The sequence below is a fragment of the Schistocerca americana genome, chromosome 5, assembly GCF_021461395.2.
Source record: "Schistocerca americana isolate TAMUIC-IGC-003095 chromosome 5, iqSchAmer2.1, whole genome shotgun sequence".
In the NCBI taxonomy this organism is placed as follows: Eukaryota; Metazoa; Arthropoda; class Insecta; order Orthoptera; family Acrididae; genus Schistocerca; species Schistocerca americana.
In genome coordinates, this window is record NC_060123.1 from 370459394 (window position 1) to 370486161 (window position 26768).

The following is a 26768-nucleotide window of genomic DNA, read 5'->3' on the forward strand; positions in this document are numbered from 1 at the left end:
AGAGAAAACCTTCTTAGCCTCCCACAACCCCAAAGCCCTGGTCTTGTTCAGGTTCATTGATGATATCTTCATTATCTGGACTCAGGACAAGGAAACACTATCCTCATTCCATCACAACCTCAGCATCTCTTCCATTCACTCACTCGGTCCTCCTCAACACAGCATGCCGCCTTCCGGGATATTGACCTCGTCTCTGTTGGCTACATCCTCACCTCTATCCATACTGAACCCACCAATCAGAAACAGTACCTGCATTTCAACAACTGTCATTCCTTTCACACCACAAAATCCCAACCTCGCCACCTGGGGAGGTGTATCCTCAGTGACAGGAGCTACCTTGCCCAGTAAGCTGAAAGTCTCACAAAAGCCTTCACAGACAGACATTATCCCCCAGATCTAGTCCGCAAACAGATTTCCTGTGCCATATCCTCTCACTCCCACCAAATCCTCCCCCCCCCCCCCCTCCCCTGCACCCAAGAACCAGCTACAATGGAAAGCCCGGTTCACCACCCCATGTCATATCCGGACTAGAACAACTGAACCACATCCTTTGTTGTGACTTTAATCATATATCACCATGCCCTATAATTAGGAACATACCGCCCCAGATCATTCCTACCCCCACCGCTCATCACAGGGATGACATCCCTTTGGAAGACCCAGGTGCAAGGCCAGCACAATCCACCCACCCAGCACTTCCTATTCCAGTCCTATCACAGTCTTATCCTAAACCATCAGAGGTTGGGCCAGATGTGAGAGCACCCACATTATATACCAGTTCTGCTGCAATCATTGCCCAGTTTCTCATACTGCTATGAGTTCCAACCAATGTCCACCAGGACAAATGGCCACTGCCAAACTGCAGCTAAGAGCAAAGTGGACCAACCTATGGCATAACATGCAGCTGCACATAAACATGCTTGATTTCAATGCCTGCTTCACAACCTGGAAATCTGCATCCTCTACTTCACCACCAGCTTTTCTGAACTGCACAGATGGAAGTTATCCTTTACATCACATTCTCCACTTCCAAAATCATTCCGGCCTCAATTTATGGTAACCTACTGTCCCCACACCCTCCACCCAAATGTTTCAAACCCCTCTGTCCTGTCATCTTCTCACAATTTGCCTCCTCTCATTGTGTGTTGTGCCCTGCTGGCACAACCATCAGTCTTCTCCCGTTCTCTGCACCCCTCCTTTCCACTCCCCAATTCCTCACCACAGCCTCCTGACACTGCACCTGGAAGCCCTGTCCTGCCACATCCTAGTCCCTGCATGTTCAGCCAGGCAGCGCTGATTCCTCTTCCCCCACCCATACACCCACACACCCATACACTGCTACTCACCCCCTTCCTCGCCCCACTATGGATTGTCACTCCTGTTCGATGTGTTTCTGTTGCAGTCTGGCCAGAGTGGCCATGAATAGTGGTGTTCTAACTTGTGTGAATGTGTGTGCATTTTTCTTTTCTGAAATAGGCTTTTGCCAATAGCCAATATGCAACAATTGTTCAATCATGCCTGTCAGCAAATCAATGTGTCATCTTTATGGTGAACTCTGTTAATAATTTTTTTGTATGTTTGCAGATACACACCAGCAGTCCTGGTAATAATTGAAAACCACATGCTACAGCACTGATTAAATGGAGAAGAGCTTTGCCAGTCTGTTTTGGCTCCACTAGCAGTATGCTATAGCACTGTGGCATGTGGCTTTCAGTGATTACCAGGGCTCCAGGGATGTACCAGCAAATAAACAAAAATTTAGTTACAACTCCATAAGCTAATAAAAAATACAATCAATTTCAATGTTTGCAAGCTTTGCATGCTGATTTAAGTTGCAAGATCTTCAAGTTTGTTGATAAAAACACTGTGCCTTAGCAGCACTGGGCAGCCTAGATTGTGGCAGGACAACATGGGAACATACAACACCAAACCTCAGTGTCCCTGAAACAGTCTGTGTGAGAAGACTCTTTGGTATGGTGATACTGACTGTGCGCTTTGAGTGCCTCAAAATGGTGTTTGAGTTATACAGAATAAGGATAGTATAGCAGATTTGGATGATATTACGCACATGGCTGCATCATTTGACAGATACGAGACTGGCTACAGTTGGCATGAGGTCAACCGGGATTTGAATGTTGCTCACTGCATCAATTCACAAAGGTGACAGATGAAAATATTGTTCAAATTCAGATTTTTTTCCTGCATACTGGAAAGCAGTAGACAAATAGGGTATGCTGCAATGAATAAACCATACATTGAAGTTTTCGTTGGTATATGTTTATTGAAAAACCTTGAATGTGTAATTGGGATTTTCATGAGGCAGCTCAGAAAGGAGGCAGATTGATGGTTGTCAGTGAAACTCCGCTTGTGGTTATCTGGAAAATGAAATTAACATATCACCCTCATCCCTACAGATGTAATTTTATTCACCATAGGGGTTTGACGAGAGAGAGAGAGAGAGAGAGAGAGAGAGAGGTAAAGAAAAGAAAAGGAGGCAATATTGTACATATTTTAAAAACAGGTCTTTTTTGGGCCCCTCTTTCTTGGCAAAAACAAAATATCAACACAAAAGATATCAGGTACAATAAACTGAAGAGAATTTGCTTCAAGAGAGACCAAAACTCATTAAAATTGGATGAAAATTGTAGTGTGGGTGACGACAACCAAGCCAAAAAACATGATTTTGAGAAAAACTTTTTTACCGTTTGACAAGTACTTAACATCAACAAAAGCAAAACGAGGATAATGGAATGTAGTCAAATTAAATCGGGTGATGCTGAGGGGATTAGATTAGGAAATGAGACACTTAAAGTAGTAAAGGAGTTTTGCTATTTAGGGAGCAAAATAACTGAGGATGGTCGAAGTAGAGAGGATATAAAATGTAGACTGGCAATGGCAAGGAAATCGTTTCTGAAGAAGAGAAATTTGTTAACATCGAGTATAGATTTAAGTGTCAGGAAGTCGTTTCTGAAAGTATTTGTATGGAGTGCAGCCATGTATGGAAGTGAAACATGGGCGATAACCAGTTTGGACAAGAAGAGAATAGAAGCTTTCGAAATGTGGTGCTACAGAAGAATGCTGAAGATAAGGTGGGTAGATCACGTAACTAATGTGGAGGTATTGAATAGGATTGGGGAGAAGAGAAGTTTGTGGCACAACTTGACTAGAAGAAGGGATCGGTTGGTAGGACATGTTTTGAGGCATCAAGGGATCACAAATTTAGCATTGGAGGGCAGCGTGGAGGGTAAAAATCATAGAGGGAGACCAAGAGATCAATACACTAAGCAGATTCAGAAGGATGTAGGTTGCAGTAGGCACTGGGAGATGAAGAAGCTTGCACAGGATAGAGTAGCATGGAGAGCTGCATCAAACCAATCTCAGGACTGAAGACCACAACAACAACATTAAAAAAAGGGACAAAGCTTGAAACTTACAAGTATCATCGATGCCCGGTCCATAATAACTAGTGGATGGCCGCTTTCTGCTACTTTCACCTAATAAGCCCTTATTTTCGTCCTCAAAGTCCTTTTCGTTGCTGAGCACATTGCTGCTGGCGTCTCTTTCCCAGAATCAGTGTGTTTCATCCTTATTTCGATTTGAAGGGCATTTGCCACACACATTATCACATTGAATAGACATACGGCCAAATTTGAAGCAATTTTGACAATTTTGTTCAGCTGCATGTTTCTTTTGGAGCGTATCTCAAAAGAGACTATCGAAACTTTCATTCACATCTTGTGTAAAATGGCCCAGCAAATCTGGTCTACTCAAATTGGTATAAATACGGAGTGTGAGCACAGGAACCAATCCCCAAACGCCGAGGCACGCCGTGCATGTTTGGCCTCAAATGCTCATGGAATCGTTACTTTTTGGAGTTCACACATAATATTTTGGGGAATAATTCTTCAAAATATACACTATCAAATTCCGTAATAAAAACTATTTTGAGTTTTTTCTTACCCTCACCCTGTCTTCCCACTTAACATACAGGAAGGTATCAGTGGCCATCTGGCTGTGATAGCAACTATGACTACAAGTATTACAAGGAATGTTGAGAAAGGTAAGAAAATATATTTGCTTAGCAAGAGTGACGATACAAATTGCAATCAACATCAAATATTCAGTGCCGAGGACAAAGATGTGGAGTAGGGAAATGGGTGGGGGGGTGGGGGGTAGGAGGAGGAGGAGGAGGAGGTTAGTGTTTAACGTCCCGTCGACAACGAGGTCATTAGAGATGGAGCGCAAGCTCGGGTTAGGGAAGGATGGGGAAGGAAATCAGCCGTGCCCTTTCAAAGGAACCATCCCGGCATTTGCCTGAAACGATTTAGGGAAATCACGGAAAACCTAAATCAGGATGGCTGGAGACGGGATTGAACCGTCGTCCTCCCGAATGCGAGTCCAGTGTGGTGGGGGGTAGGAACAACATTCAATATGCCTTAGACAAATATGTTCCATGCAAGGTCTTAAGGGATGCGAAAGACGTGGTCAGAAAATTGCTATGTACATAAAGAGAGCATCACAGGTTCAAGAGAAGCCAAATCCTAGCTGACAAATAAAAGCTGAATGAAATGAAAGTGACCTTAAGGAGAGCAATGAGAGAAGCATTCAATGACTTCTAAAGTAAAATTTTGTCAATCGATGTGACTAAAAACCTTAAAGAGGTTCTGGTGTTACACAGAATCAGTAAGCAATTTGGACTGATCTATTCACTCAGTGACCACACAGGCACCAAACAGAAGATAATAGAAGGCGAAAATACTGAATTTGGTATTCCAAAATTTTTTCATCACAGAAGATCATAATACGATCCCTCCTTCCAATCAACAAATGAACATCGAAACGGCAGATACTGAGATAAACGATCGTGGAATAGAACAGCAACCAGTGGAGGAAAGGCAACAGGACCTATACTATTCTACAAGGATTATGTGAAAGAACTTGCCCCCCTTCTAGCAGCAGTTTATTGTAGTTCACAGGAGCATCAATGGGTGCCTAGTGACTGGAAAGAAGCACAGGTTCTAGTTTTCATGAAGGCTCACAGGAATATACACATGATTATAGGCCTACATTGTTCATGTCAATCCATTGTAGAACAGGTTTTATATGCTCAAGAACAACAACTTCTTGGAGAGCAAAACTCTGCTCTACAAAAATCAACATCAATTTTACAAACAGAGATCTCGCAGTTTTACAAACAGAGATCTTGCAGAACTCAGCTTGCTCTGTTCCTCCACGAGATCCACAGGGCTACAGACAATGGCACTCGGGTTGATGCCATGTTCTTTGACTTCAGGAAGAAGACATATGACACTGTCCTACGCTGCTGTTTAGTGAGAAAAGTATGCGCTTACCGAGTATCAGACCAGATTTGCGATTGGATGGAACAAAATTGACAGATGTAAACATAATTTCTGGAGTATGTGCGATAGGACCATTACTGTTTACAATATATATAAATGATCTAATAGAAAGAGTTGGAAGCTCTTTAAGCCTGTTCGTAGATGATGTATTGTCTATAAGACAGTAGCAACACTAGAAAACAGTGTCAATTTGTAGAATGAGCATAAGAAGAGCAATGAGAGAAGGATTCAATGACTCTGAAAGTAAAATTTTGTCAACCAATTTGACTAAAAACCTTAAGAGGTTCTTGTGTTACACAGAACCAGTAAGCAATTTGGAATGGACTAGTCAGTCACTCAGTGACCAAACAGGATTGATGAATGGTGCAGGCTCTGGCAGTTCACTCTGAACATAAATAAATGTAACTGTTGCACATACATAGGAAAAGAAATCTCCTACTGTACAACTACACTATCAATGACAAGCTGCTGGAAACAATATCTACCGTAAAACATCTAGATGTACCTATCCATAGTGACCTTATGTGGAATGGCCATATAAAACAAATAGTATGAAAAACAGGTGGCAGATTGAGATTAATGAGAAGAATCTTAAGGAAATGTAACTCATTCACAAAGGAAGGGGCTTAGAACGTGCTTGTTTGATCGATTCTTGAGTACCGTTCATCAATGTGGGACCCTTACCAGGAACATCTGATAGAAGAGACAGAGAAGATCCAACAAAGAGCAATGTGCTTGATTACGGGATTGTTTAGTAAGCGTACGAGTGTTACATAAATGCTTAATTAACTCTAGTTGCAGACACTACAAGAAAGATGTTATGCATCATGAAGAGGTTTACAATTATAATTTTGAGAGAGCACTTTCTGGGAAGAGTTGGACAACATATCACTTCTTCCCGCAAGATGACCACAACAAAGAAAATTCGAGGAATTAGAGCTAGTACAGAAGCTTACTGACAATGATTCTTCCAAGGCGACATTTGTGGGACGAACATGGAAGGGAGGATCAGTTTTTGATGCCAGAGTACCCTTCAGCAAACACTGACAGGTGACTTGCAGAGTACTGAGGTAGATGTAAATGTTAACTGTGCTACAACCCAGAACCAAAATCACTATCTTTTCTGAAGTGCCTGAAAACAACTGATCACAGAGCACCTGTGCTGGCTAGTGTCGATAATTGCATAACTGAAGATTAAGTACTCTCACGGATATGATGGAGTATTTAGCAAAATACTAAAGTACTGAGCTGCACATGTTAGTCCTGTATTTAGTCATATTTGTTATTTTTCCTTTAGTCTGTTTCCTGAAAGATTAAAGCACTCAGTAGCAAAATCATCTTATAAAAAGGGAGAAAGGGATATTGAAGACAATTTTAGACCCATTTCTAGGCCATTAGTGATTGCTAAAGCTGTTGGGGCCATCCTGTTCCTTACATATATAAACAATGTGCCTTCTACTATTAACACGTGATTCTAACATATTTCTGTTTGCTGATGACACTGGCTTGGTAGTAAAGGACATTGTGCACAATATTTCCACTGTTTCAAATAGTGCAGTTCCAGACATAAGTTCATGGCTTGTAGAAAATAAACTAATGCTAAATCATGGTCAGACTCAGTTTTTACAGTTTCTAAAACACAATTCGACAAAACCCAATGGTTTTTTTTTTTTTTTTTCTTTTTTTTTTTTTTTTTTTTTTTTTTTTTTTTTTTTTTTTTTGCCCCCCCCCCCCCCCCCTGTGCTAACCTCTTCATCTCAGAGTAGCACTTGCAACCTACGTCCCCAATTATTTGCTTTACGTATTCCAATCTCTGTCTTCCTCTACAGTTTTTGCTCTCTACAGCTCCCTCTAGTAACATGGAAGTCATTCCCTCATGTCTTAGCAGATGTCCTATCATCCTGTCCCTTCTCCTTATCAGTGTTTTCCACATATTCCTTTCCTCTCCGATTCTGCGTAGAATCTCCTCATTCCCTACCTTATCAGTCCACCTAATTTTCAACATTCGTCTATAGAACCACATCTCAAATGCTTCGATTCTCTTCTGTTCTGGTTTTCCCACAGTCCATGTTTCACTACCATACAATGCTGTACTCCAGACGTACATCCTCAGAAATTTCTTCCTCAAATTAAGGCCGGTATTTGATATTAGTAGACTTCTCTTGGCCAGAAATGCCTTTTTTTCCATAGCGAGTCTGCTTTTGATGTCCTCCTTGCTCCGTCCGTAGTTGGTTATTTTACTGCCTAGGTAGCAGAATTCCTTAACTTCGTTGACTTCGTGACCATCAATCCTGACGTTAAGTTCCTCGCTGTTCTCATTTCTACTACTTCTCATTACCTTCGTCTTTCTCCGATTTACTCTCAAACCATACTGTGTACTCATTAGACTGTTCATTCCGTTCAGCAGATCATTTAATTCTTCTTCACTTTCACTCAGGATAACAATGTCATCAGCGAATCGTATCATTGATATCCTTTCACCTTGTATTTTAATTCCACTCCTGAACCTTTCTTTTATTTCCATCATTGCTTCCTCGATGTACAGATTGAAGAGTAGGAGCGAAAGGCTACAGCCTTGTCTTACACCCTTCTTAATACGAGCACTTCGTTCTTGATTGTCCACTCTTTTTATTCCCTCTTGGTTGTTGTTACATATTGTATATGACCCGTCTCTCCCTATAGCTTACCCCTACTTTTTTCAGAATCTCGAACAGCTTGCACCATTTTATATTGTCAAACGCTTTTTCCAGGTTGGCGAATCCTATGAAAGTGTCTTGATTTTTTTCTTTAGCCTTGCTTCCATTATTAGCCGTAACGTCAGAATTGCCTCTTTCGTCCCTTTACTTTTCCTAAAGCCAAACTGATCGTCACCTAGCGCATTCTCAATTTTCTTTTCCATTCTTCTGTATATTATTCTTGTAAGCAGCTTCGATGCACGAGCTGTTAAGCTGATTGTGCGATAATTCTCGCACTTGTCAGCTCTTGCCGTCTTCGGAATTGTGTGGATGATGCTATTCCGAAATGTCGCCAGACTCATATATTCTACACACCAACGTGAATAGTCGTTTTGTTGCCACTTCCCCCAATAATTTTAGAAATTCTGATGGAATGTTATCTATACCTTCTGCCTTATTTGACCGTAAGTCCTCCAAAGCTCTTTTAAATTCCGATTCTAATACTGGACCCCCCATCTCTTCTAAATCGACTCCTGTTTCTTCTTCTATCACATCAGACAAATCCTCACCCTCATAGAGGCTTTCAATGTATTCTTTCCACCTATCTGCTCTCTCCTCTGCATTTAACAGTGGAATTCCCGTTGCACTCTTAATGTTACCACCGTTGCTTTTAATGTCCCCAAAGGTTGTTTTGACTTTCCTGTATGCTGAGTCTGTCCTTCCGACAATCATATCTTTTTCGATGTCTTCACATTTTTCCTGCAGCCATTTCATCTTAGCTTCCCTGCACTTCCTATTTATTTCATTCCTCAGGGACTTGTATTTCTGTATTCCTGATTTTCCCGGAACATGTTTGTACTTCCTCCTTTCATCAATCAACTGAAGTATTTCTTCTGTTACCCATGGTATCTTCGCAGCTACCTTCTTTGTACCTATGTTTTCCTTTCCAACTTCTGTGATGGCCCTTTTTAGAGATGTCCATTCCTCTTCAACTGTACTGCCTACTGCGCTATTCCTTATTGCTGTATTTATAGCGTTAGAGAACTTCAAACGTATCTCGTCATTCCTTAGTACTTCCGTATCCCACTTCTTTGCGTATTGATTCTTCCTGACTAATGTCTTGAACTTCAGCCTACTCTTCATCACTACTATATTGTGATCTGAGTCTATATCTGCTCCTGGGTACGCCTTACAATCCAGTATCTGATTTCAGAATCTCTGTCTGACCATGATGTAATCTAACTGAAATCTTCCCGTATCTCCGGGCCTTTTCCAACTATACCTCCTCCTCTTGTGATTCTTGAACAGGATATTCGCTATTACTAGCTGAAACTTGTAACAGAACTCAATTAGTCTTTCTCCTCTTTCATTCCTTGTGCCAAGCCCATATTCTCCTGTAACCTTTTCTTCTACTCCTTCCCCTACAACTGCATTCCAGTCGCCCATGACTATTAGATTTTCGTCCCCCTTTACATACTGCATTACCCTTTCAATATCCTCATACACTTTCTCTATCTGTTCATCTTCAGCTTGCGACGTCGGCATGTATACCTGAACTATCGTTGTCGGTGTTGGTCTGCTGTCGATTCTGATTAGAACAACCCGGTCACTGAACTGTTCACAGTAACACACACTCTGCCCTACCTTCCTATTCATAACGAATCCTACACCTGTTATACCATTTTCTGCTACTGTTGATATTACCCGATACTCATCCGACCAGAAATCCTTGTCTTCCTTCCACTTCACTTCACTGACCCCTACTATATCTAGATTGAGCCTTTGCATTTCCATTTTCAGATTTTCTAGTTTCCCTACCACGTTCAAGCTTCTGACATTCCACGCCCCAACTCGTAGAACGTTATCCTTTTGTTGATTATTCAATCTTTTTCTCATGGTAACCTCCCCCTTGGCAGTCCCCTCCCGGAGATACGAATGGGGGACTATTCCGGAATCTTTTGCCAATGGAGAGATCATCATGACACTTCTTCAATTACAGGCCACATGTCCTGTTATTACACGTTACGGGTATTTAATGCAGTGGTTTCCATTGCCTTCTGCATCCTCATGTCGTCGATCATTGCTGATTCTTCCGCCTTTAGGGGCAATTTCCCACCCCTAGGACAAGAGAGTGCCCTGAACCTCTATCCGCTCCTCCGCCCTCTTTGACAAGGCAGTTGGCAGAATGAGGCTGACTTCTTAGGCCGGAAGTCTTCGGCCGCCAATGCTGATTATTTATCAAAATTTAGGCAGTGGCGGGATCGAACCCGGGACCGGAGACGTTTTGATTATGAATCAAAGACGCTACCCCTAGACCACGGTGATCGTTCTAATGACACAAAAAGGGCATTTGATTAGTGTGACTGAACAGTTCAAACTCCTAGGTGTTTGGATAGACAGTAAATTGTCGTGGAAAGCCCATGTTCAGCATCCTGCACAAAGACTTAACACTGTCATTTTTAATATTGGAATAGCATCTGAAGTAAGTGATAGTATGATACAGAAAGTAGTCTACTTTACTAATTTTGATTTGCTTATGGTGTATATTATTATATTTTGGGCCAACTCTTCCCATTCTCGAAAGGTATTTTTGGTTTTGAAACAGGCAGTTCTGGCAATAAGTGGTAGAAGTTTGCAAACCTCTTGTCGATCTCTGTTCATTAGTCTGACTATTCTGACATTGGCCTCTCAGAGTGTGTGTGTGTGTGTGTGTGTGTGTGTGTGTGTGTGTGTGCGCGCGCGCGCGTGTGTGTGTCTATATCGAAAATCTTAGCTGTAACCCAAGCACTTTCAAATCTGAACTGAAGAGTTTCCTCATGGGTCACTCATATTCTGTTAAGGCGTTCCTTGAAAAATTAAGCTAATTCCAGTATTACATTACCGACTGCATTTATACAAACGGGATTCATAAACATTTTATTTTATCTATTAATACTTTCCCGATGTAATTTCATGTACTGACACATTCCGTGACCATGGAGATTTGCTGCTCAACTTGGTCCTACAGAACTAGATGTGTGAAATAAAAAATCAAAAACAGAGACCTTGATGCAGCCTATGAGTCACACTTCTCCCACTAAACTGTGTTCCATGAGCTTCAGGAGGCTGACATATAAGTTTTGCAACCCGTTAGATGCTTTCCCCTTACGCAAAAACATGTGTTTGCTTGGCAAACAGCGAGTCTTCCCCAGCATAAATGGACCCAGAAACAGTGAGATAGCGACTTGTTTATAGACAATTTTCAACTTGATCTAGGAGTGTCATTTCAAAGTCAGCTGATTGCAAACATGCGCAACTAATAGTGTCAGCTGTGCTGATACAGACACGTCATTCTCTCATCTGTGGCAGGATCATTTTAGGGGCATGTCCTGCCCAAAGCATACCTAGTGCTACTTGACAGCTGCCATCTACGAGATTTTGCAAGGTGGTTTGATATGTACCTAGTTTTCATTTGACTGCTAACAATGCCTGACCAGACAAAGCTGGCTTGGTGGAGAGACACCCGCAACATGAAAACCTCTCATGCTCCCTCCCAACTGAACATATACGAGACACTGCACATTGAAGGGCTGCCATTTTTTTATGGCAAGTGCTGAAATTGTTCCTTTGAAAAGGGCACAGCCAATTTTCTTCCTTGTCCATCCCCAATTCGAGTTTGTACTCCATCTGTAATGATGTGTCATCAATAGGATATTAAACTTTAATTCTGCACCTTTCCTTCATTTTTCATGAAGATATTCTAAAGTGATACACACACATCACATGCCATACTGAAATACTCACTGATCAGTGAAGAGATATTATAATTCCATAAGAGAGATTTTCAGGTTAACACCTACTGTTTACTGAAACAATCAATATGCTGTCTAATGTATGTGGTATTTTTCTGACCAGCAGTCACCTTTAAAAAAATGGAAATGCCTTTACCTTTGAGCCTTCAACATATGCTACAGCCTCATCAAGAATCTTTTTACTCTCTTTTGCAGTAACTTTCTTGGTTATTGCTGAGGATTTAAACAGGAGAGCAAGAAACTTTTCAACAGTGTCGGAATTCTCAGGTTCTACAAGCTGTGCTGCCTCCTGCAAATATTCACTCATTCCAGGTATGCTATGGCAGGTAATGAGGCCTCTAAATGTTTTAACACAGATTTGTGTGGTGTCACATTTATCAGGGTCAGGCATACCTAAAACAATAGAAATATTCATTTAATCACAGTAATAAGTCCCAATTAGAATGGGATTAAATATAAACAAGCAGTACAAGTTCAGTGATCACTCATGTACATACCTCTCCTGATATATGTCAATAACATGTTAGTTCCAGCAAAAAATGATGTTAAAATGTCCCTAGCAATCTGGGCTTCTGCTTTCCCTCCAGGAAAGAGGTATGGAAAAACAGTAACCAGAATGTGACCATCTTTTTCAAAAAAACTGTTAACTTGTTCACTGCAAATAATGTTTAGAACACTTGCAGCAATTTCAGTCCATTCTCCCCTCAGTATCCAACACTTCTTTGCAAGCTGTATGAGATTCTTCAGTAAATAATCAGGACCCAGTAACAATGTGAGAACGGACGAGTCAAAGCTGCTGAACACTTTTTTCACGACTCTTGGGCTATCATCTTTCATCCGCTCTGATAGACTGTCAACTAGGAGTTGCTCATCAATGGCCTATAACAATATGAAATAATTTACTCATAAAGAAATAATAGACATGTAAATAAAAATACCACAATCAGAATTTCCTAAAAGAAATTGTACACAGGAAGTTGTACTTAGGAGTTATTCATTAGGTATTCCAAATAATAGCAACATCATCAGTATCGGCACCAAATAAGCATCATCAATTAGCAACAGATACATAGACATGGTTTGACAACTATCAAAAATGTCGCAAGTAAAATCACTTATTTACATAAATTTCATAGAGAGCACTTGATAACACATATTACAGCCCAGTTACCAAAACACTCATGAGAAATAACTGGTTATAATTGAAGTAATTTATTTATTTATTTTTCAAAAATATAGTCTACCATCAATATATGCAACTCATCTTGTAACACCAATCAGAAAAAATAATTAGTAACAGAATTGACAGCCAATCAAGTGCTTGAAAAAATAAGACTGAAATTTATTATCAATCTGAAACCAAAGATACAGCATGTACTGACAGAAAACACACAGCATTTTAAGCAAGACAAGATGTGATATGCAACATGGGCACAGTTTCCATCATCCATCTAACCACTGCAAACATCAATACTATCTGCAAAAATTCTGAGGAAGACTCAAATAGCAGGTCATCAACTTAAGCTCACACAATCAAAATCTGAATGGTACTATAAAATTAGAAACTGATGATCACTGAAGTAATGAAGATAATAGTTGCCACTCAGTGTGTAAGTACTGACTGGAACACCTGAGTGAAGAATATCTCCAGATTCTCTGATTCTTGAAATTTTATAAGCAGGGTTTCAGGGGATGGTATGTGTGTATCTTCAAGAGAGTGCCAATTCAGGTTTTTCAACTTTTCCATACCATTCACCCATGAGTGAAACAAATCTCTTACCATTCATGCCACCCTCCTTTGTACACATTCAGTATCATCTGTTAATCCCATCTGGTATGAGTCCTACACAACTGAGCAATTGTCTAAGAAGATGTCAGTGGGCTTTGGTTCAAGGATTATTATTATTATTATTATTATTATTATTATTATACTGAACCACATCTGCTGCAGAAAGGTTAGAGAATCCATGGCAAGAGTCAACTGAATACATGAGAGAGGAATGTACTAGGCAGATATTTATAATGCAGATGAAAACAACACATTGTATAAAAAAAACCAGACAAGTGCGAGTAGGAGTCACACTTTGAGGGTTCTGTATAAACTTAATCATTTACATAGACAATGCTTCTACAAGTTCTGATGAGTGAGTTTGTGAGTATCAAAGCATGTGACATAAATGGTCATATCTTTTGACTGTATTGACATAGAACCTTTTTTTTTAGGGGTCTTACCAGATAGATAGATAGATAGATAGATAGATAGACAGACAGACACAGACAGACATAGTGATCCTATAAGTATCCTATTTTTACTGACTGAGGAATGGAATCCTAAAAAATGAGTCCAGCAATATAAACCAGTTCGAAATGAAAACAACAGAAAGTTCAGGGAAGCCAAAGGGCAATGGCATCAGGAAAAATGGAAAAGGAATGGTTGTTGGAAGGACAGATTCAGCACATACAACAAAATTAACTTTTGAAGAACTTAAAAGGCATCAGCATTAAGAGTGGTAGTGTAGGACCTCATTTGTGAGTAATCAATAAAAAAGAATTTCACAGGATCCTCTAGAATCTAGAGATTTAAAAATAAGAGTATTATGCAGAATAGCAACACTGCATAGTGGTTAAGGTACATTCCTCGCATGCAGAAGATCGTGGGTTTGAATCCCACCAAGTGCTTTAATATTTTTCATTTTGAAATCTTTATTGAAATGACCTTGATCATTATTTTTAGTCAATCAGTTGGTTTAAATGTATTTTTTCAGTTTATATCCTTTGTCACAACATTTTCATCATCGTATTAACTTTGTTATTTGCTCTCCTTCCATGAAGTGTTTTCATCTTGATCTTTGTCCCTGTGATCTGAATTATTTTTATGTATTCCGGAATCTTTGTCCATGTGAATATAATTATTTTCATGTACTAACTTCTATTTAATGTCTTCCTTTTATCATTTTGTATTTTCATCAGTGTTACTGCATTCACTGTTTCTATTCCTCATTTTGCTTGAATTCTGTTTTATTTATAATCCCTTCTTTCACTCAAATTCCCATCTGTGTTATTTTGTCAATATAGCAACAAGAATTTATGGTTTAACAGCAAGCTACATGTCACTATTGAAATGCTTTGTTTTGAAATGCAAAATATCTGGTATATAAGTCGCAGATTCTCAATTAACAAAATATTATTGCAAGCCGTAACACTGTAGTTTCCCATGCAGAAAATCTAAAAACTCACTGTGACCTGAAATTTGCAAGCAAAACTGTAAACACGCGAACCAAAATATGACATCACAGCAGCCACTAACATTGCATCACTAGTCAAAGTCGACGTAGCTTATTGAATATTTCTCTTCATCCAGGAAATGTGACAGTACTAGAAGTGTGCTAAAGTGCACTTACAAATGAGTCACACTGATATTTATAATGTTCATTCTCAGAATCATTTAGCTGTAATTTTCTAATATTCACAATTTACAAAGTTACCTGTATCAAAACTTAAATACCTATGAGAGAAAGAAAAAAATCAGCTAACTTCATTCACAAAGTGAAAAAATAAAAACATCATTCTCATTGGCTACTCATGACTGGTTGTCTTGATTTCCGATAGTCATCATGCCATTATCAACAGTGTAAAACTGCTGACACAGGAAGTGCACTATAACCCAAACAACTGTGCAGCAGGAAGGAAATTTGCTGTCACAGAAGTAATGTTCATAGGTGGCATCAGATGAATAATAAAGAACAACGAACTTTCAGTGAACTACAGCAGGGAAGTTTTCACTATTTGGAGCAGCAGGTTGTTCAGTAATGCATGAGAAACACAATGAATGATGCTCGATTACTTGAGAAATTATCTGAATGAAGATACTAGAGGAAAGAAGAATTTTTCAGATGCATGTGTCGCAGAATTCAAAGCAAGTACTGGCTGATGCACGAGAATGATAAAGAGGCCAGTGCTTATATTACAACACAGAACTATGCTATAGCTCAGCGACTATCCATGGTATATCATGAAAAATTACTTATATATTAGCATAATATAATCAATCTTAGGAAACGGCATGACTATTTGCTAAGCCACAAGGGCAATGCTGATCAGACATCTGTTTATTTCAATGTGCCATCAAATGTTACTAGTGATGTAAAGGGCATTGAAAGTGTTTCTATAAGGAGTTCTGGCAGTGAGAAGACAAGAATAGCGGTAATGCTGGGTGCACTAGCAGACGGAAGTAAGCTTCTATCACACGCAATTTTTCACAGGAAAATGATCCTGAAAGAACAACTGCCTGTAGGTCTCCAGCGTTACCTAACCACCTGGTACAGCTGCTTTCACCTCCTCATCGTTTCAGAATCGTCATCCACCAAGGTCCTCATTCATCTTGCTGAACACAACACATGATAATTGTATGGTAGATGTTGCCATACCTCCCACTTGAATCTCTGCAACAGTTCTGACGTTTGGACATTTGGCGGGCCATGTGTAGTGTTGTGTTATCATGCAAGGAAACCACACTGGCACTCAACTTTCCCTGGCGCATTTCTTTAATTGCCTTACACAACCGGTTTAATGTTTGTTGATTGTCGTGCCTTGGGGCATAAATTACATGTCTACCACACCTTCCACATCAAAGAACACTGTTGCCATCACTTTTCCTGCTGACGGTTAGGCCTTGGTCTTCTTTCATCGTGGTAATGTGGTTTGCACCCATTCCACTGATGCACACTCTGTTTCGGCAAAGAAGTGGTGCACCCACGTTTTGTGCCCTCTGGTGAATCTCACTGCCCTTCACAGAATACTGTTAAAAATGCTAGTGATGATTGGAAACGTTGTCCCTTGTGAATATTGTGAGCACCTGTGGGACCCAACCAGCACACAGTTTATAATATCCAATGTGCTGGTGAACAATGGAGAACGAATTGCCATACGAAATGTTCAGCATGCTGGCACTTTCCTGCAGTGTTGTGCGCCAATCCTCTCTAAAGATCATATCCACACAGTCAACATTTGCAACGGTACTGGCCTGCCTTTGCAATATTCACCAGTGAGATGTGTGCGTCCTGTATCAAATTGCTTACACCGCTTTATTTCACAATGAATGTCTATGCAATTGAGCCACTTAGCCCACAGAAATCTGATTGATGCTCACACCTCCAATTTTGAATGAACATCCAGTTGACACTCCACTGAGCCTAGCCCGCACCGCATACATAACACGACAGGATATCACACCACCCATCCTACCAGGCATTTCAGCCTTTATTGTCACACGCTACACACTGGCCATGGTCACGACACAGAGTATGCTTTTGCAGCAAGGTGGTTTAACTTCTTTCTGATTCACCCTCATAATAATTTCTAGTAGCATGACCTCACATCTTCAAGTAATCATCTAAGGTTCACATGTGACAGCTTTGCCGTGACTGACTTCTTCAACGATACCATGCCTTCACCGCAAGGGGACGGGAGTTAAAGAATCTCCCAGTATCCAGGAGGGGCCAGTGGTGGATCCTTACTGCCTGGAGCAGAATCTCAAGTGAATCTATTGTGAAATGATTCAAAAAGCACTGCATATCCAATAAGGCTATGCATGGCTCAGAAGATGACATACGATGGGAGGAGTGTCAGGAAGAAAGAAATGCCAGTAGGTTTACAAATGAAGATAGTGATACCAGTGATAATAACTATGATGACAACAATGGTGATGATAACGATGATGGCAATGATGTGCGCAATTACAGTTACTGATATCACAAGGATGGTAAGCAATAAAGAAAGTGAAAATAAAAATTAGGTAAGGCAGTTCTTTTTGTTTATTTTTTATCTCCTCTTATTATCAAAATGTAGACAATCAATAAACAAAGTTTAAAATAGGTATAATGATAACTTTTTTTAGTCAGTTATTTTATATCAGTAAAACAGTTTGTAACTCTGGTAAGTCACATTATGTTAAAAATAAAATATTCCCAAGAAGCCTATTAAAAAAAAAAAAGGAAGAGGGGGTTGTCTTGTTTCAGGATCATCTTACACTCAGCTCCATATGGAAGATGGTTTCAAAAAGTATGTCCCACACTTCGGGGATTCTCCATGTAAGAGTCAGTGGTACAATGTTGCCCACCTATTGCAGCCTGTTATCTTTATTTCCAAAGTATCCTTCCCAATATCCTCTGTGGTGAACCAATCCACAAGTTCATTCCTCGAGATACCAATATTACAGGGAAGCCAGAGGAATACCACCATTTTCCCAATGTTGCAAAAGTCTAGGAAGAGATCTTGTACTTGTGTTACAAAAGAATGCTAAGAATAACAGTGGGCTATAGCCTCACAGTCCTCATTCAGTCACTACAGGTGAGGACAGACTCATGCGATGGGGTTGGGTGTACTGCCATAAATCCTGCCACAAATGAGTAGCATCCATTAGGCAGGGAGTGTTGCTCATTTGTCCTGATGCATGTGAAGGCATAGCTTGTCCCATCTTCAGAATTTGAGCCATCCAGATAAACACTAACAGGATTAGAGTATTCACCTGAATATCGAGAGGAACAAATGGCAAAAAAGCAAGGGTTCTATGACATCCTTTGGACCAAGAGGAGAAAGGTCCAGGTGAATCTGTTGGTAATGCAAGAAATGTTAGGATGTTCCCAAATACGACATAGTGAGAGTATTGAGAAGAGGTAAGCAAAAGTCATAACCAATAGACTGTAGATGAGCTGATACTGCAATTCTTGACCAGTACCATTTTTCTGGAAGCCTTAATTAAGTATCATAAAATGAAGGTATTGATTCAAATGTTCTGGATGGCTAGTTGATCTCTGCCTCTAGATGGAACAACCCAAACTCTGGAAGATGTAGGACATTAGATTTTATCTGACATGTCTGATTAAGCTTTCATAAATGGAACAGCAATATGTCAGCAAAAATGCATGATGCAACTTTTGGCACAGATAAACTGGACAAAGAAGACAGCTATGAGATGCTGACACCGGGTAAAAGCCATTCTGAGTAGGTGATCACTTGTAGGCCGACCCACGTGAAATCCACACTATGAATTACACAAGAGGCCATCCATGCTGAGGGTCTAGCAGAGTCACTGGATTACCATGTGCTCAACCTATTTACATAGGACACTGGTAAGACAGAATGGTCTGTAGCTATCCGCCTCTTATGGGGTGTTTCCTGGTTACAAAACTCGGATAATAATACTTTCTCTCCACAGGAGTGGGAACTTGCCCTCAAATCAGATTCAGTTAAAAATAATAAAGATGTGGGTCTTGCATTTTATAGGTAAATAGTCTAACATTTGATTTGTATCCAGTCAGGAACCAGAGCTGTATTTTGGGAGAATGTCTGTGTGCCGAGATGTGTTTTAGAGTTCCAAAGATTCTGTATTGAAATACTGGATGGCACTATCTGTTCGTCTTGTGTGGAAACAGAAGGCAGGAGGAGGATAGTTTACAAATGATAATACTTGGGCGAAGTGCATCGCCACATTGACAGTGGTGACAGCAGTGACAGCTTTCACTGTGTCATCCTTATGGAAGCCTAGGATATCAGTCAATTTACAAACAGGGTGTGTCAAAAAGGACTTTGCAACTTTGGAATGATACAGAAATGTACTGAGATACCTTACTGAACTGGTAGATGTATCATTTTGTAGCAAACAATGTCATGTTTCACATGAAAGTGTCAAGTGTTATTTTCACTCAATGTGACTAGCGTTTGTGTTGCAACAAACGTAACATCAGTAATCAATTTCTTCCAACACTCGCAGCAAATCATGTGTAACTTGTGCAACGGCAGCTTGGATTCGATTTTTCAGGTCGCTAAATCTTTTGGTAGGGGAGGAACACACACATGATCTTCAATGAAAGCCCAGAGAAAGAAATCCACTGGTGTCAAGTCTGGGAAGTGAGGTAGCCATGCGATTGACCCTTCATGTCCAATCCACTGACCTGGGAAGTGATTATCAAGGATAATCTCGAACTTCCGTGAGGAAATGAGGTAGTGTACCATCTTGCTGGTAGTAAACCAGCCCATCTCGGTCATCCTCACTGGTCAGTAGAATTAAAATGTTTTCAAGCGTATCCAGACAGACAATATCAGTGACAGTTTTTTGCATGAAGAAGAAAGGGCCATACGCTTTCAATTTCCTAAGGGCAACAGCAGGCCTGCTTGGGGATTTCTTAGCATATTCAGTGCAAAACTTACACCGAACATCAGTTGCAGAGTGAGTATACTCCGCACCAGTGAAAATAGACATTTTAACTGGGCTGGTGGTGGATTAGGTACTGATGCACTACATGACTCAAACTTAGGTTGTTTGCTACAAAATGATTCTGTGAGTTTCCTCAATAAATTTCTATATCATTCCAAAGAAAGCCCTTTTTGACTCACCCTGTACTGCTGAAGTGCATTTAATGACCTCAGTGACATCCTGTGTCCATCATAGGACTGGCTTCAAGCAGAGAGATCTTGAAGAAAGTGATATCACCAGGGGAAGCATATGAAGCATTAAGGAAGTGTTAAATGTGTCCCAATCAGCATTCTTATTAACAAAACGTGGGGGATGAGAGGTGTGTGTGTGTGTGTGTGTGTGTGTGTGTGTGTGTGTGTGTGGTGGGGGTGGGGGGCAATGTCCAATATTGATGTGGCTAGGATAAAATGATCAGGTAGTGATCGCTACCATAGAGATCATCGTGATCCTTCCACTGAGTAATAGGATAAACAGATCGTAAAGTTGAAGGCTGCAAAGCATCCATGTGCTGTACTAAAATGAATGGAGAGCTGTTTTTTAGTATAAGAGGTCAAGATTTAAAACCAACTGAACTAATGAGTTCTCACAGTTAGTGGTCTTAGTGCTGCCCCATATAAGGTTATGGGCTTCGAAACTGCCCAGTACAAGAAAAGATACGAGTAGCCAAATCAACGATCTCACAGTACATCATCCCTTTCTCCCTGGGGCACAGATGGGGCCAACAGACATTACAAAGGTAATTCTATTCTTCTTCTTATTCTTTTCAGGCACACTGCCACTGCTTCCATCATGGCATTAGGTGATATTCGGTCACTAGAGGACCATCGTACATGCCCCACTAGAGCCTCTTTCAGGGCCAGTTCTGTTCTTATAATAGGCTTGTCAATTACATAAAATGGGTGAATATGTTGTAAGAAATCAGGTTTCCTCAAGAGCTATGCAAACCACTGGTTAAAGCAAGGGCAAGTGTTTGTCAGCAATGTGGCAACAGTGATCATTACAATTCCATTGGATTATGTCTGCATGTGAGTCTAATGACAGTAAGTAAAGAATACAACTGTTTATGACAATTCAGTTTGGGTTGGCACTAGGTGTTGGTTGTCACCTGATTGCATGATTCTGACAGCAGAGGAGGAGACTTAAAAGGAACCTGGGGCTACTGGATCTGTATTGAAATTTGGTTTCTTCTTTCTTCCTCCTTGTGGGATTTGGATTCAGAAGGAGGAGTATCAGGATCTGAGTCTGGCACAGATGAGGAATGGATTGTTCTGCGACCTCTTGAAGCTGCTGGTAGTTATTAGGGGACTGGGTTGTGGTTGGATAGTAGGACCAGGAGAGAGCAACCCTCTACTAGGAGATTTCAGTCAGGTAGAGATCTTTATTACATGAGTGGAGGAGAGTGAGGTACCCAGCACAGATGCAGATGTAAGAGAGAGGGGAAGCTGGGGAGTCCCCTCCATCACATGAATGTATGAACTAAGATGGCTGACAGGGCCCAGTGGCAAGAAAGGAGGGATAGTGTATGTTTGTCTTTGATGGAAGGGTTACTTTTTGGGGATTAACTTACTGTCATCTGGTTTCTTGATACATTAAACGATCAAAGATCTTGAACTCTTCGATAGTATATTCTCCTCTTGCAACATGGCGTGTTGGTGATCAATGTGTGTGTGTGTGTGTGTGTGTGTGTGTGTGTGTGGGTGGGTGGGTGGGTGGGGAGTGATCCTCACCTTAACTGATGCAGCAAGATGGTGGTACAAAGGGTGGGCGGGGCCACCCTGCCACCCTGTGTAGTAGTCATCTGCGATCTCCGCAGATAGGTTCATTTGCACACCTAAATGACACATGGCCAAATTTCATACATTTGAAGCACTTCATGGTGGGTGGTACGTAAGGCTTTTCATCAGCCCAACGGACCGTAACACTGGTAGTAAGCCACTCTTAATGTCCAAGATAAGTGCTCCAATGTCTACTTTGTTATTTATAAGCCTTCGTTGGACCTGAAGGATAAAACTGACTTGATACCATTTCAAATCAGCATATAATTCTTCATTTGTTTGATGTTTAATGTTCCTGTGGAAGATTATACTTTTGAATTTATTTAGATTCCTGTGAGAGGTAGTTGTGACTCAGCTGCTGCTGAATTTGCTGCAGCTTAATGTCCAAGACTGAGCATTACAGATCTGTTTCGTATTTTGTTTATTGAGATGAAGTCACTATACATGTATTGCGTTTAGTCCACAAATAATAATGGTTAGGTATTTAAGGATTCATTGTCAGTCCTCATACAGACTTGGAATTTGAGGCACACATCTCTTTCCTTCTTGACAGGTCAGCTTTCATCTTGATTCGTACCTAATGAGGGAAATTTGTTGAGGTTATATCCTCCCATATTAAAGTGAGTTAATCACCCTGGTAAGACTGCTGGGACCATAAGATCACCCGTATGGTTCAACTTAATTCTCTTCAGTCAATTGGTCTGCCACGATGCCACTTACTCCAATCAAAGGTTCTTCAAAGTGAGCCATCCCACCTAAGCACTGGCCACCAGGCACGAAGACTGTTGCCTGTAGTCTGCAGTTTGTAAATGAGATAGATGCAACTCCTCAGCATTCATAAGGAGGAAATGTAGCAGGTACCAGCAGCATGTTCTACGCACAGTCAAGGGCTACCAACCACCATATAGATACCTGCAACTCCTCATATGGTCTGTCGTTAGGCAGGATATTGGACAAGCTTCCCAAAATGGGAAAAATTTTGAACATGGAGATCAAACCATGTAATCAGGGATGTTTGTAAATAAACAAAAAGGTGAGTAGGATTTAACAGAAAAATTAAATTGAAAAACTGAAATGAGAGACCAGGGGAATGGCTGTGAGTCAACATCAAATAGGGTATCCGTTGAAGGTTTAGTCAAATAGAAAGAAATAACCACAGAATAGAACTGCAGCATACGAAGAGAAAAATGCCACAATTGTTAAGAACCCCAAGCTTGCGGCACACATGCAAAAAAGTGATGAGCAACCTGGGGATATTATACAGAAATGAAATGATTGTATGGCATTGTCAACCGGGATGTCCTATCTGGGAAAGGTATCATGTAAATGCTTCAAATGTCACTATTACAAGACCACAAATAACAAACACCCCAAATCACTATTGTTTGATCCTAAGCAAAATTGCTCAGATTTGGCAGCTGTAGGACAGCAGGTCTTTACAAGCAGCAGACCAGAACCATCATCAGCATATGCAGTACTGAAACAGCATTCAGGAAGTGCAGCTAACTACTTTCAGTTGCTCCTGATTCACAGTAACCTGTTCGAACAGAGGTTCCAAACCAGACACATCTGGCTGGGAACCATCAGAAATAGGCTGATAATTTTCGTGAACTGGTCACAACTGTTTGACTCGCACATGTGCATAACTGCTATTTAATCTCATGATTTGCAGCTCTTTATTGAGTTGTTCAAACTCATACCTAGTGTGAAGTTCTTCAGCTGAAGCAATTCTACATTTTTTTATTTATCTTTGAATTTCATTTTATCATTGTAATTATAGAAGGTTCTTTCATTTTCTTATTGTAATTATAGGAGGTTCTTTCATATTGTTCTTGGGTTATCCAAGCAATGAAAAAATCTGCTTTTGAGTGAAGCTATATTTACACTGCTGACAGCCATACCTGCATGAACTTATAAGACATATAGCAATGGGTACTTTGCTTTTGGCAGTTTTACTGCCTATATATCAAGCTTTTGCTACACAAATTACACCCACTTTTTCTAATTTTTTTATTAATAAATATCTGAAATTTCAAGGTCTAGTACCTTACATTAATTCCAGTGCATGTGGTAATCACTGAATCCTATCATAATTATGTTGCCCGCTTTCACTGGCTGGGTTGTTTCAGAGAAAGGATCTTAAGTTCAGCACTTTTTGGTGTAGATCCTACTGAATTTCCCTAAGCAGACAATGTAGCACAATGGATTTATTTCTCTGAGGAAAAAGGCTTGTTAATGAGCACTAATAATTTATTCTTTTAGTTTTCTTGCAAACTGTAAGTTGTACGCAGGTTTATATTATGGTAAAATCAATACTACTGACAACAGGTACACTGTGTACATGACGTTTTAGGTAGCATCTACACTGCGGTGACAGAAGCCATGGGATATTTCATACTATTGTGTTGGACCTCCTTTTTGCTGGCATAGTGCACCATGGACTTTGCAAGCTGTTGGAAGTTCACTGCAGAAATACTGAGCTATGCTGCCTCTGTAGCTGCCCATATTGTGAAAGTGTTCCCAGTACAGTATTTTGTGCACAAAATGACCTCTTGACTAGGTTCCATAAATGTTCAATGGGATTAATGTCAGGTGATCTGCGTGGCCAAATCATTCACTCGAACTGATGACAATGTTCTTCAAGCCAATCGCAAACAACTGTGGGCCCGGGTCATGGCACGTCATCATTCATAAAAATTCCATCTTTGTTTGGAAACATGCAGTCCATGAATGGCAGCAAACGGTCTCCAAGTAGGAAAACAAAGCCATTTCCAATCAATGATCAGTCAGTATGGTCACAGACAAGCATTCCACTCATTACTAAATATCACCCAGGACTGGAACAACTGTATCACATTCTCCGCCAGGGTTCCAACTGCCTCTCGCTATGCCCTGAAATGAGGAATGTCATACCCACTATCTTACCCACCCTTTCCACAGTGGTATTCCACTGCCCACTGAACTTACATCATATTCTTGTCCATCCCTACACAACCCCTGCTCCCAACCCCTTGCCTCATGGTTCTTTTCCCTGTAATACACCTAGATGCAAGACCTTTCACATACATTCTCCCACCACCAGTCCAGTTACAAGCATCACTCATTCCATCAAAGGCACGGCTATCTGTGAAACCACTCATATAACCTACTAGCTAAGCTGCAACCACTGTGCAGCATTCTACATGGGCATCACAGTCAACAAGCTGTCTGTCCACACGAATGGCCACTAGCAAACTGTGGCCACAAAACACCTGGACCACCCAGTTGCTGGGCATGCTACCCAACACAATGTTCTTTTGACTTCTTCACAACCTGTGCCATCTGGATCCTTCCCACCAACACCATATTTTCTGAATTCCACAGGTGGGAACTCTCCCTACAATATACCCTATGTTCCTGTAACCATCCTGGCCTCAAAACATTGTTAGTCATTGTCCTTTACTCACCTATCCCCTTCCCTGTTCTCATTCCAGCAGTACACAGCCCTCTATTCCACCAATGCACCAATAGTTGTTTTACTTCTCTCCTTTTTTGCAGCCCCCCCCCCCTCCTGCCCTCTACCTAACCTGGTGAGACAAGGCATGGGAGATCTGTTTTTGTACATGGTCTGGAGGGTAATTAGGTCTGTGAAGGTCTCAACGAGACTCTTGGTGTTTTTCGGGAGCGACTGCTTGTCAGTACGGATACAACAGCTACAGGTGGCTAGGCATTATGGAAGGGACTTCTTGTATGGAATGGGTGGCAGCTGTCAAACTGTTGGTATTGCTGGTGGTTGGTAGTTTTAATATGGACAGAGATACTTAATGTGGCCATCTTTGAGACAGAAGTCAACATCTAGGAAAGTGGCTTGTTGGGTTAGGAGGACCAGATGAAGTGAATGGGGGAGATGATGTTGAGTTTCTAGAGGAATGTGGATACTGTGTCCTCACCCTCAATCCAGATTACAAAGACGTCATCAATGAATGTGAACCAAGTGAGGGATTTGGTATTCTGGATGGTTAGAATGGATTTTTCTAGATGGCCCATGAATAGGTTGGCATAGGATGGTGTTATGCAGGTGCCCATAGCTGTAACCCAAATTTGTTTGTAAGTGATGCCTTCAAAAGAGAAGTAACTGTGGATCAGGATATAGTTGGTCATAGCGACTAGAAAGGAGGTCGTAGGTTTGGAATCCATCGAGCGTTGGGAAACGTACTGTTCAATAGTGGCAAGGCCATGGGCATTAGGGATGTTGGTGTAAAGGGAGGAAGCATCAATAGTGAGGAGCAGGGCATCATGTGGTAAAGGAACAGGAACTGTGGAGAGTCAGTGGAGGAAATTGTCAGTATCTTTTATAAAGGAGGGCAGGTTGGGGGTAATAATGGGCCTTCCCACCACAACTTCCTCCTTAACCGCAACACCCACTTTGCTTCTCCATTCATGCGCTGCTGCTTGCAGTCTGGCTTTAGCAGCCAGAGGCTGCAGTCATGTGTGTATAAGTTGCCTTTGCATGAGTGTGTCTGTGTTTGTTGCCTAGTCTGATGAAGCCTGTTTGGCCGAAAGCTTTGTCTGATCGTCTGTTTGGGTTGCCTATCTGTGACTCAGCATTTCCGCTGTATCTTTTTCATAATGTTTTTGTTTATTTACTTTGGCATAAATAAAACGCATTAAAAGAGTGGCTGGTTGCTGGATTTTTATAGTAAAAAAAAGTAATCAAAGTTTGAAAAGATAACATATCTGATAACTTGCAACAGAAGGTGAGGATGGAAGAGCTGCTCAGTCATTTTAACACTTGGCGTAAACATCTGAAACCCGTCCAAAATTTCCTACCGTGTGGTAAGTGTCTGTACCCGACAGCTTTCCAGCGGGTCTAGATTCACTGAGAACCGACGTTTTCTCACAAATCTCACACTGAAGATCTCTTAAACAAACTA

At 40.8% G+C, this 26768-nt stretch overlaps 1 protein-coding gene across 1 annotated transcript in view; it reads right to left on the bottom strand.

The window, feature by feature from the left end:
* LOC124615903 (HEAT repeat-containing protein 1) overlaps positions 1-26768 on the bottom strand; it is a 276744-nt gene that overhangs the window by 177470 nt on the left and 72506 nt on the right. Inside the window, exons 6-7 of the mRNA XM_047144079.1 lie at positions 12324-12705; positions 11963-12219 (exon numbers count right to left, since the gene is read on the bottom strand). Coding sequence (XP_047000035.1) covers positions 11963-12219; positions 12324-12705 — 639 coding nt within the window. The remainder of the gene's footprint in view (positions 1-11962; positions 12220-12323; positions 12706-26768) is intronic.